General features: G+C 44.4%; 1 protein-coding gene across 2 annotated transcripts in view; it reads right to left on the reverse strand.

The window, feature by feature from the left end:
* Positions 1-930: 930 nt before the first annotated feature.
* The window catches only part of LOC126100615 (UDP-glycosyltransferase UGT5-like), a 73,859-nt gene continuing 62,586 nt past the window's right edge, over positions 931-12,203 (reverse strand). For both annotated transcript variants that reach the window (XM_049911241.1, XM_049911242.1), the window contains exons 5-6: positions 7,872-8,091; positions 931-2,228 (exon numbers count right to left, since the gene is read on the reverse strand). In XM_049911241.1, coding sequence (XP_049767198.1) covers positions 1,922-2,228; positions 7,872-8,091 — 527 coding nt within the window. In that variant the 3' untranslated portion in view covers positions 931-1,921. The remainder of the gene's footprint in view (positions 2,229-7,871; positions 8,092-12,203) is intronic.

Below are 12,203 nucleotides of genomic sequence, written 5' to 3' on the forward strand. Positions count from 1 at the left end.
ACACTCAGCCCCCACCGGTCAGTGTGCTGTTCATGACACTCCATCCATCACTGTACAAAAATTTGCGACTGCACGAATTATTTTCCCCATTCGACCTTTTCTGGTCTTTATTGATTGACCTATTACCCCACCGCCTTCGTCGAGCACGTAATATTGTAAAAGTAGCGTGTGTGTAAACATTGTCCAACAATTTGGAAAATTTGGAAATTTGTGGTAAGAACTACGAGACCAAACTGCTGAGGTCATCAGTTCCTAGGCTTACGCAGTACTTAATCGAACTTAAACTAACTTACGCTAAAGACAGCACACACACCCATGACCGACGGGGGTGGGGGTGGGGGGGGGGAGTGGGGGGAGACCCACGCGAACCGTGACAAGGCGCCTTACGACCACACGGCTACCCCGCGCGGCAAACATTGTCCAACAATTCTGTGAATTTTAACAGCATATAACAAACAATTCCATCGGCGTATTCATCAGGGCTTCTGACTATGAAACTACTGTGCTTCTAAGGATTAAACTTGGATCGAATTATCAACGCTATTAGTTTTAGCGTAACGTTTACCTTAGTCATTTTTCGTTAATTACCCTTATGCGTGCGTTCAAATTAATAGTGTTAACAAAGTAGCCGACTATGCTGGTGGCACAATAGATCAATCAATAGAGACCACAAAAGATCGAATATCGTGAACAGTGGGTGTGGGGATTCGGGGTTGATTTGGAGGGAGGAGACCAAAATGCGAGGTCATAAGTCTGATCGGCTTTGGGAAGGATGAGGAAGGAAATCGGCCGCCCCCTTTCAAAGGAACCATCCCATCATTTGCCTGAGGCGATTTAGGGAAATCACGGAAAACCTAAATCAGGATAGGCTTACGCGGGGTTGAACCGTTCAAAAATGGGTCAAATGGCTCTGAGCACTGAGCACTGAGGTCATCAGTCCCCTAGAACTTAGAACTACTTAAACCTAACTAATCTAAGGACATCACACACATCCATGCCCGAGGCAGGATTCTAACCTGCGACCGTAGCGGTCGCGCGGTTCCAGACTGAAGCGCCTAGAGCCGCTCGGCCACATCGGCCGGCGGTTGAACCGTCTTCCTGCCGATGAGAGTCCAATGTGCTAATCATTGCGCCACTTCACCCGGTCTCGTGAACAGTTCGTGTAGTCGCAAAATTTTATATAGTGGTAAGAGGGGGTGCCACGAATAACACACTTTAATTCTAGCTGATGAGGAATGAGTGTGTTGGGGGGAGGGGGGTGAGCTGCGTTTGAAGATCATTTTTGTACGTTTTCTGGAAAAACCGTGGTCTCCAGTGAACGCGTATCCCATTCCGATATTTAACTAAATCAAATTGCCTACAAAAAGGTCCATTTCATTTTTTTCTGTAGGACTAATAGCACGCGCATAGCGAGCGAGAGAATATGAGAATCTGGTAGGTGTTTTTTTAAGGCCATATGTAACACTGTGGGTTGTATAGAACGACATCTACAGGGACAGATAAACCACCCTGTATGTCTCATGCACCGTCTCCACTTCAGATCTTGAGGACAACAGAAGAAGAAACAGATTAACTTCAGTACAATATATTTCCATAACATTATTGTAGTTAATGAAGCTTTCCAACTACTCATCACTTCAGAGTCTAACGAGTATGATCTCTGTGTGTGAATTCCCAGCACATTTCTTGTGAACGACTAGAGTACTTTGAATTTGCCTAGCGACCGATTAATACCGATACACATGAGATGGGGCAGCAGGGAGTTACCTAGATGTGAAAGCACTCGGAGACTTGACATCAGGTTTTGTAACGTGAGTCGCAAATCGTCATGGACACGTTGTTTGCACTGTCAGTTATTAATCCTGTTACACTGAGAGTAGCGTCTCTTCGGCTGCGGCACCGCTAGGATAAGACTTCTCCTTCACTCCTTCTTCGTTGTTTTCTTTTTCTTCTGTTCGTGTGGGGCAGAAGTTCTTGCGGTGATTAGCCTGTAGAGTGTCCTGACTGCCACGACAGCGACTATAAGCACCAGGAGCGCTCCAGACAGCAGCAGGGCAGCGACGTCCAGCAGGAGGTACTGGTACCAGCTGAGGTCGAGGGCGGCGCTGCGCAGGTGGGGGGCTCCCCGGTGCCTCAGCACATACTCTGTCCAGTAGACGGCCGTCTCCACAGGGCTCTCTGGGCGGTCCCAGAACAGGCGGGACCGCTGCACTGCCTTCTCACGGTATCTGCAGACAGAGACATGTGACATCAGATCTGCAAGTTCCCTGGGTTTCATAAATGAAAGCGAAATACTAAAAACTGTTAACAGATAATCACGATATGTGTTGAATGTGAAGAGGCTTACATAAACCATGGGACAAGTAACACGAAAGAAACGAATCGTGAAAATACAGTTACAAACTAACAAGCTCAAAAGTAAGGAAGATATACGTATCAGTTCGGAATAAATCCTTGCAATATAAAATCCCAGAGCAGCATTACGAATAGTCATAAATTTTTAGTTATCACATCGGGAAAATCCGATGTCTGTTCAGAAAATAACCGCTGAGTTCTACATCGACATCTACATACACATTCCGCAAGAAACCGTACAGCGCGTGGCGGAGGTACCCTGTATCTCTACTGGTCATTTCCTTTCTTGTTGCTCTCATAAATAAAGCGAGGGTGAAGCGACTGTCTATACACCTCCGTATGTGCCCTGGCAGAAAACCCTAAGAGATTCTGGTCGTATGTGAAATATGTTAGCGGCAAGACACAATCAATGCTTTCTCTGCGCGAGAGCAATGGAGATACTATTGTAGACAGTGCTGCCGAAGCAGAGTTACTAAACACAGCCTTCCGAAATGCCTTCACAAAAGAAGACGAAGCGAATATTCCAGAATTCAAATGGCGAACAGCTGCCAACATGAGTAACGTAGAAGTAAATATCCTCGGAGTAGTGAAACAACTTAAATCACTTAATAAAAGCAAGTCTTCTGGTCCCTTTCGGAGTATGCTGATGCATTAGCTCCATACTTAACAATCATACACAATCGTTCGCTCGACGAAATATCCGTACCCAAAGACTGGAAAGTTGCACAGGTTACACCAATATTCAAGAAAGGTAGTAGGAGTAATCCACTAAATTACAGGCCCATACAGTTAACGTCAATATGCAGCAGGATTTTAGAACATATATTGTGTTCGAACATTATGAATTACCTCGAAGAAAACAGTCTATTGACAAACAGTCAACATGGGTTTATAAAACATCGCTCCTGTGAAACACTACTAGCTCTTTATTCACATGAAGTGCTATTGACAAGGGATTTCAGATCGATTCCGTATTTCAGGATTTCCGGAAGCCTTTTGACGCTGTACCAAACAAGCGGCTCGTATGAAATTGCGTGCTTATGGAATATCGTCTCAGTTATGTGACTGGATTTGTGATTTCCTGTCGGAGAGGTCACAGTTAGTAGTAATTGACGGAAAGTCATCGAGTAAAACAGAAGTGATTTCTGGCGTTCCCCAAGGTAGTGTTATAGGCCCCTTGCTGCTCCTTATCTATACAAGCGGTTTGGGAGACAATCTGAGCAGCCCTCTTCGGTTGTTTTCAGATGACGCTGCCGTTTACCGACTAATAAAGTCATCAGAAAATCAAAACAAACTGCAAAACGATTTAGAGAAGAAATCTGAATGGTGCGAAAAGTGGCAGTTGATCCTAAAAAACGAAAAGTGTGAGGTCATCCAAATGAGCTCGTTAAACTTCAGTTACACAATAAATCAGTCTAATCTAAAAGCCGTAAATTCAGCTAAATACCTAGATATTACAATTACGAACAACTTCAGTTCGAAGGAACACATATAAAATGTTGTGGGGAAGGCTAACCAAAGACTGTATTTTATTGGCAGGACACTTAGAAAATGTAACAGACCTACTAAGCAGACTGCCTACACTACGCTTGTCCGTCCTCTTTTAGAATATTGCTGCGCGGTGTGGGATACTGACCAGATAGGACTAACGGAGTACATCGAAAAAGTTCAAAGAAAGGCAGCACGTTTTGTATTATCGCGAAATATGGGTGAGAGTGTCACAGGATTTGGGCTGGGAATCGTTAAAAGAAAGGCGTTGTTAGTTGCGTCAGAATCTCACGAAATTCCAATAACCGATGCGAAAATATTTTGTTGACACCGACCTACATAGGGAGGAACGATCACCACGATAAAATAAGGGAGATCAGACTCGTAAGGAAAGATATAGGTGTCCATTATTTCCGCGCGCTATACGAGATTGGAATAATAGAAAATTGTGAAGGTGGTTCGATGAAACCTCTGCCAGGCACTTAAATATGATTTGCTGAGTATCCCCCGTAGACGCAGATGTACATTAATTTCTCGTATGGGAAAGGAGTAAGACAGGGTTGTAGCCTCTCCCCGATGTTATTCAATCTGTATATTGAGCAAGCAGTGAAAGAAACAAAAGAAAAATTCGGAGTAGGTATTAAAATTCATGGAGAAGTAAAAACTTTGAGGTTCGCCGATGACATTGTAATTCTGTCAGAGACAGCAAAGGACTTGGAAGAGCAGTTGAACGGAATGGACAATGTCTTGAAAGAAGGATATAAGATGAACATCAACAAAAGCAAAACGAGAATAATGGAATGTAGTCAAATTAAGTCGGGTGATGCTGAGGGAATTAGATTAGGAAATGAGACACTTAAAGTAGTAAAGGAGTTTTGCTATTTAGGGAGTAAAATAACCGATGATGGTCGAAGTAGAGAGGATATAAAATGTAGACTGGCAATGGCAAGGAAAGCGTTTCTCAAGAAGAGGAATTTGTTAACATCGAGTATAGATTTAAGTGTCAGGAAGTCGTTTGTGAAAGTATTTGTATGGAGTGTAGCCATGTATGGAAGTGAAACATGGACGATAACTAGTTTGGACAAGAAGAGAATAGAAGCTTTCGAAATGTGGTGCTACAGAAGAATGCTGAAGATAAGGTGGGTAGATCACGTAACTAATGAGGAGGTATTGAATAGGATTGGGGAGAAGAGAAGTTTGTGGCACAACTTGACTAGAAGAAGGGATCGGTTGGTAGGACATGTTCTGAGGCATCGAGGGATCACAAATTTAGCATTGGAGGGCAGTGTGGAGGGTAAAAATCGTAGAGGGAGACCAAGAGATGAATACACTAAGCAGATTCAGAAGGATGTAGGTTGCAGTAGATACTGGGAGATGAAGAAGCTTGCACAGGATAGAGTAGCATGGAGAGCTGCATCAAACCAGTCTCAGAACAGAAGACCACAACAACAACATCTCATCTTTGTGGTCCTTTCGTGAATCGTACTATGGCGGCAGTAGAATTATTCTGCAATCAGTTATAACTGCCGATTCTCTAAATTATCTAAATAGTTTTCATTGAAATAAACGTTGCCTCCCCTCCAGGGATTCCCATTTGAGTTCCCTAAGCATCTCCGTAGTACTCGCGCATTGTTCGAACCCTCGGGTACCAAACCTAGCACCTCGCCTCTGAATTGCTTTGGCGTCTTATTTTAATCCGACCTGATGGGGATCCCAGACACTCGAGCTGTACTCAAGAATGGGTCGCACTATTATCCTACACGCGGTCTCATTTACTGGTGAACCACTCTTTCCTATACTTGTCTCAGTGAATCAATGTCGACCATTCGCCTTCCCTCCTACAATTACATACTCATTCCATTTCATATCGCTTTGAAAAGTTACGCCTAGATATCTGACCGACGTGACTGCGGCAAGCAGCACTCTGCTAATGCTATATTATTCAAACATTGCGGGTTTGTTTCTCCTCCTCACCTGCATTAACTTACATTTTTCTACATTAAGAGCTAGCTGCCGTTCGCCATAACAACCAGAAATTTTCTCTAAATTATCTTGCATTCTCCTACAGTCAATCAACGAAGACACCTTCCCATACACCAGAGCATCACAGCAAACAACCACACATTGCTGCCCAGCCAGTCAGCTAGATCGATATATATGTAGAAAATAATAGCTGTTCTATCATACTTCCAGGGACACTCACGACAATAGCATTGTTTCTGAAGAACATTTACCGTCGGGGGCAACATACTGCGTTCTATTACTTAAGAAGTCTTCAGGAAGCTAGAGGTCTTGGGACCCTAGAAAATTAAACAGCTTTTGTTACCAGAATGAGATTTTCACTCTGCAGCGGAGTGTGCGCTGATATGAAACTTCCTGGCAGATTAAAACTGTGTGCCCGACCGAGACTCGAACTCGGGACCTTTGCCTTTCGCGGGCAAGTGCTCTACCATCTGAGCTACCGAAGCACGACTCACGCCCGGTGCTCACAGCTTTACTTCTGCCAGTACCTCGTCTCCTACCTTCCAAACTTTACAGAAGCTCTCGTGCGAACCTTGCAGAACTAGCACTCCTGAAAGAAAGGATATTGCCGAGACATGGCTTAGCCACAGCCTGGGGGAGCTTCTGTAAAGTTTGGAAGGTAGGAGACGAGGTACTGGCAGAAGTAAAGCTGTGAGCACCGGGCGTGAGTCGTGCTTCGGTAGCTCAGATGGTAGAGCACTTGCCCGCGAAAGGCAAAGGTCCCGAGTTCGAGTCTCGGTCGGGCACACAGTTTTAATCTGCCAGGAAGTTTCATATCAGCGCACACTCCGCTGCAGATTGAAAATCTCATTCTGGAAACATCCCCCAGGCTGTGGCTAAGCCATGTCTCCGCAATATCCTTTCTTTCAGGAGTGCTAGTTCTGCAAGGTTCGCAGGAGAGCTTCTGTAAAGTTTGGAAGGTAGGAGACGAGGTACTGGCAGAAGTAAAGCTGTGAGCACCGGGCGTGAGTCGTGCTTCGGTAGCTCAGATGGTAGAGCACTTGCCCGCGAAAGGCAAAGGTCCCGAGTTCGAGTCTCGGTCGGGCACACAGTTTTAATCTGCCATGAAGTTTCAGCTTTTGTTACATTAGACAGGTTCTTTGCTGCTGGTCTATTGTCTCGCGCATAACAAGGTACGATGTTTACAGTACACGAAACAAGAGGTTTCTCTCACACTATATGTCTGAACAATCGGCTGTTATCCTCTTACTGAACTTAAAGACAAATTCCAGATGTGCCAACTACAGCTGCTATAGGGAAATCGCAGGAAGAACAGCGATGCAGATGATGTGGTGGAGAGTATTGAAACTATGACCAAATGATTCACATCAACGAAAGGGGCGATTTGAGTGAAGTAGACAAGCGAAACAAATAACAAAAGAATGCAACTGTAAGTTCATTGTAGATGGTGCACTTGCCCTTGGATAAGAAAGAGGTGCAAAATTGACAATGACTTTGAAGGAACCATGTCAGCAATTATCTGAAGAGATTTAGGAAAACCATGGAAGAAGCAGAATCAGGATACTACATCCAACATGTTTGTCACTAGAGAACAGCAACTCTATTAATATTAAAAATTATTTTAATATGTCGTTAATTTTTCAGTGCCAGTTGCACATTTACTTCGTAGTATGACTAGATTAGATCTCCCTGGATCATATTCAGATCTATGTAGCTGCTTGAGCAACCTGCTGTGTCTGTATCATAAACACACAACTGACGTCTAGTCCCGATACAGACACTACGAGTTGCTAGCGTTAGCATATGGAACTGCAGATAGTCCAGGCAGATCGAAATTAGTGATACTGTAATGGATATGTGCAGCTGAAACTGAAGAACAAACGATATATCAAAATTATTTTGAATCAGGGTAACTGCTTTGAGATGGTACATATTTCCATTTCGTTCGCTATAAATAACTCCTAAGGGAGCTTTGAGTCCCAAAAGGTTACTTGAAAATTATGCTAAACTGTTTACGAGACACAAAAAGATGGAGAATAACTCACATTGGGTTATTTAAAACTTCATGAACAGCCCATTCCACAGACTGGATAGTTATGTTCTGCAGATCTAGTTTGACGCCGTAACCGTAGTGAACAATTCTTTGGACATTATAACCTTGCTCGGCTCCGACTGGTATGCCGATCAAGGGAACACCTCGAGCGGTCGCTTCCAAACTGCTCTGCAGTCCTCCGTGGGAGACGAAGAGCTTCATGTTTTTGTGAGCTGAAATAGAATTACTGTGTCAAACACTCATGCCACTGTTAAAAATACACGATAAATAGTTATGTTCAAGTGTTTGCCTTTCAAAACATGCTCTCTATAGTGACGAGTAGTACGTATTTAGTAATGCCACTAGTATAGACATGTGAATTAGTAAAACAGGTAAATATACTGTCAGTGAAAGCTGAAGTGGTAAGTTAGACTAAACTGGAATTACTAATATACGTTAATTGTAGTTCAGGTTATTAGTTTTTTTCACGGTCGCTCAAGAATCGAAGTTCGTCCATTCATTCTAACGCAAATCTGCAAGTGTAGCATTAGGAGGTGGAACAAGTTAGCTACTGTGTTAATTGCCTTTTGCTGCAATCGTATATTTGCCCAACCTAAACTCTCTCTCTATGTCTCTCTCTCTCTGTCTGTCTCTTACCCTCTTTGTTTCCTGTTACGTGTCTACACGTGATATTCAGTAATGTATTCTAGATTCGAAGAAACTTTATTTCTCGTATTGACTGTGATCACCGTCTTCATATCGTAATTTACCGTACGGTGAGAGAGAAGTGCATGCAATATGCCTGTGAGTGAAATAACTATCGCATGTTATGTTTTGGTCATCTTTCCTTATTCTCAAGACATTTTCAATTTTATTACATGATACACAGTTGGTATGAATCCAAAGAAACCTGCTCAAGGAGAGTTTCATCCACTGATTGCTGGCAAAGGGAAACTTTGTTCTAGTTTTCATTACAAGGAAATGGTTTCATGGAGAGTAATTTTTGTGGCGAGTCGACAAAGCAATATTAGATCATACTCTTGAAACATTCGGCTGAAGGATATTCCGCTTTTTTTCCTCGAGGTATCAATACACTAACAAAAAAAATGTTCAAATGTGTGTGAAATCTTATGCGACTTAACTGCTAGGTCATCAGTCCCAAAGCTTACACACTAATTAACCTAAATTAACCTAAGGATAAATACACACATCCATCCCCAAGGGAGGACTCGAACCTCCGCCGGGAAATACACTAACAGCACCGTAGTGTTACTCCAGTATTGGACAGCGACAAAGACGCAGTTATTATAATAACATACACGGTGTATCAAACAGAATTACCTTATTTTAAAACTCCATATATATTGACAAAAACCTACAACCAACATGTGATGAATTTCAAAAGGCTCAGAAAAATCTTGAAGTTTTAACTATGCTAATTCAAATGCTCTATGTCTCCACCAGCAGCAGAATGTCACTGAGAAACTGATGTACGTTGTTTTTCCATTGTGGTGGAGCTCCATGCTGCTGAAGATAGCTCAACGCTGGGTAGGGGGCACGGTAACCCGAGACACGGCCCTGCATTCTTGACGTCCAACATCGCCAGACGTGACACCAAGAGATTTTTTCTTGTGGAAATTTGTGAAAGAAAGTGTGTTCATCTCCCCTTTACCTCGTGACATAGAAGAAGTGAGTAACAGGTGCCATAACTTCTGTAAACGCAGATACATTGTGTAAAGTTTATGACGAACTCAGCTATCGTCTAGTAGTTGTTCGTGCTGCTCCTGGTGGACACATAGAACATTTGTAATAGCATATTTAAAATTATTTGTAGACTTAGAGAAAGCTTTTGACAATGTTGACTGGAATACTCTCTTTCAAATTCTAAAAGTGGCAGGGGCAAAATACAGGTAGCGAAAGGCTATTTACAATTTGTACAGAAACCAGATGGCAGTTATAAGAGTCGAGGGACATGAAAGGGAAGCAGTGGTTGGGAAGGGAGTGAGACAGGGTTGTAGCCTCTCCCCGATGTTGTTCAATCTGTATATTGAGCAAGCAGTAAAGGAAACAAAAGAAAAATTCGGTCTAGGTATTAAAATTCATGGAGAAGAAATAAAAACTTTGAGGTTTGCCGATGACATTGTAATTCTGTCAGAGACAGCAAAGGACTTGGAACAGCAGTTGAACGGAATGGACAGTGTCTTGAAAGGAAGATATAAGATGATCATCAACAATAGCAAAACGAGGATAAGGGAATGTATTCGAATTGAGTAGGGTGATGCTGAGGGAATTAGATAAGGAAATGAGACACATGAAGTAGTAGAGGAGTTTTGCTATTTGGGGACAAAATAATTGATGATAGTCGAAGTAGAGAATATATAAAATGTAGACTGACAATGGCAAGGAAAGCGTTTCTGAAGAAGAGAAATTTGTTAACATCGAGTATAGATGTGTCAGGAAGTCGTTTCTGAAAGTATTTGTATCGAGTGTAGCCATGTATGGAAGTGAAACATGGACGATAAACAGTTTGGACAAGAAGAGAATAGAAGCTTTCGAAATGTGGTGCTACAGAAGAATGCTGAAGATTAGATGGGTAGACCACATAACTAATGAGGAGGTATTGAATAGAATTGGTGAGGAGTTTGTGGCACAACTTGACAAGAAGAAGGGACCGGTTGGTAGGACATGTTCTGAGTCATCAAGGGATCACAAATTTATCATTGGAGGGCAGCGTGGAGGGTAAAAATCGTAGAGGGAGACCACGAGATGAATACACTAAGGAGGTTCAGAAGGATGTAGGTTGCAGTAAGTACTGGGAGAAGAAGAAGCTTGCACAGGATAGAGTAGCATGGAGAGCTGCATCAAACCAGTCTCAGAACTGAAGACCACAACAACAACAACACCACATTAAAAATTTTATGATTTTGTATTTTGGATGTACCGGATGTTTATACACTCCTGGAAATGGAAAAAAGAACACATTGACACCGGTGTGTCAGACCCACCATACTTGCTCCGGACACTGCGAGAGGGCTGTACAAGCAATGATCACACGCACGGCACAGCGGACACACCAGGAACCGCGGTGTTGGCCGTCGAATGGCGCTAGCTGCGCAGCATTTGTGCACCGCCGCCGTCAGTGTCAGCCAGTTTGCCGTGGCATACGGAGCTCCATCGCAGTCTTTAACACTGGTAGCATGCCGCGACAGCGTGGACGTGAACCGTATGTGCAATTGACGGACTTCGAGCGAGGGCGTATAGTGGGCATGCGGGAGGCCGGGTGGACGTACCGCCGAATTGCTCAACACGTGGGGCGTGAGGTCTCCACAGTACATCGATGTTGTCGCCAGTGGTCGGCGGAAGGTGCACGTGCCCGTCGACCTGGGACCGGACCGCAGTGACGCACGGATGCACGCCAAGACCGTAGGATCCTACGCAGTGCCGTAGGGGACCGCACCGCCACTTCCCAGCAAATTAGGGACACTGTTGCTCCTGGGGTATCGGCGAGGACCATTCGCAACCGTCTCCATGAAGCTGGGCTACGGTCCCGCACACCGTTAGCCCGTCTTTCGCTCACGCCCCAACATCGTGCAGCCCGCCTCCAGTGGTGTCGCGACAGGCGTGAATGGAGGGACGAATGGAGACGTGTCGTCTTCAGCGATGAGAGTCGCTTCTGCCTTGGTGCCAATGATGGTCGTATGCGTGTTTGGCGCCGTGCAGGTGAGCGCCACAATCAGGACTGCATACGACCGAGGCACACAGGGCCAACACCCGGCATCATGGTGTGGGGAGCGATCTCCTACACTGGCCATACACCACTGGTGATCGTCGAGGGGACACTGAATAGTGCACGGTACATCCAAACTGTCATCGAACCCATCGTTCTACCATTCCTAGACCGGCAAGGGAACTTGCTGTTCCAACAGGACAATGCACGTCCGCATGTATCCCGTGCCACCCAACGTGCTCTAGAAGGTGTAAGTCAACTACCCTGGCCAGCAAGATCTCCGGATCTGTCCCCCATTGAGCATGTTTGGGACTGGATGAAGCGTCGTCTCACGCGGTCTGCACGTCCAGCACGAACGCTGGTCCAACTGAGGCGCCAGGTGGAAATGGCATGGCAAACCGTTCCACAGGACTACATCCAGCATCTCTACGATCGTCTCCATGGGAGAATAGCAGCCTGCATTGCTGCGAAAGGTGGATATACACTGTACTAGTGCCGACATTGTGCATGCTCTGTTGCCTGTGTCTATGTGCCTGTGGTTCTGTCAGTGTGATCATGTGATGTATCTGACCCCAGGAATGTGTCAATAAAGTTTCCCCTTCCTGGGACAATGAATTC

The sequence above is a fragment of the Schistocerca cancellata genome, chromosome 9 (assembly GCF_023864275.1).
Source record: "Schistocerca cancellata isolate TAMUIC-IGC-003103 chromosome 9, iqSchCanc2.1, whole genome shotgun sequence".
Classification (NCBI taxonomy): domain Eukaryota; kingdom Metazoa; phylum Arthropoda; class Insecta; order Orthoptera; family Acrididae; genus Schistocerca; species Schistocerca cancellata.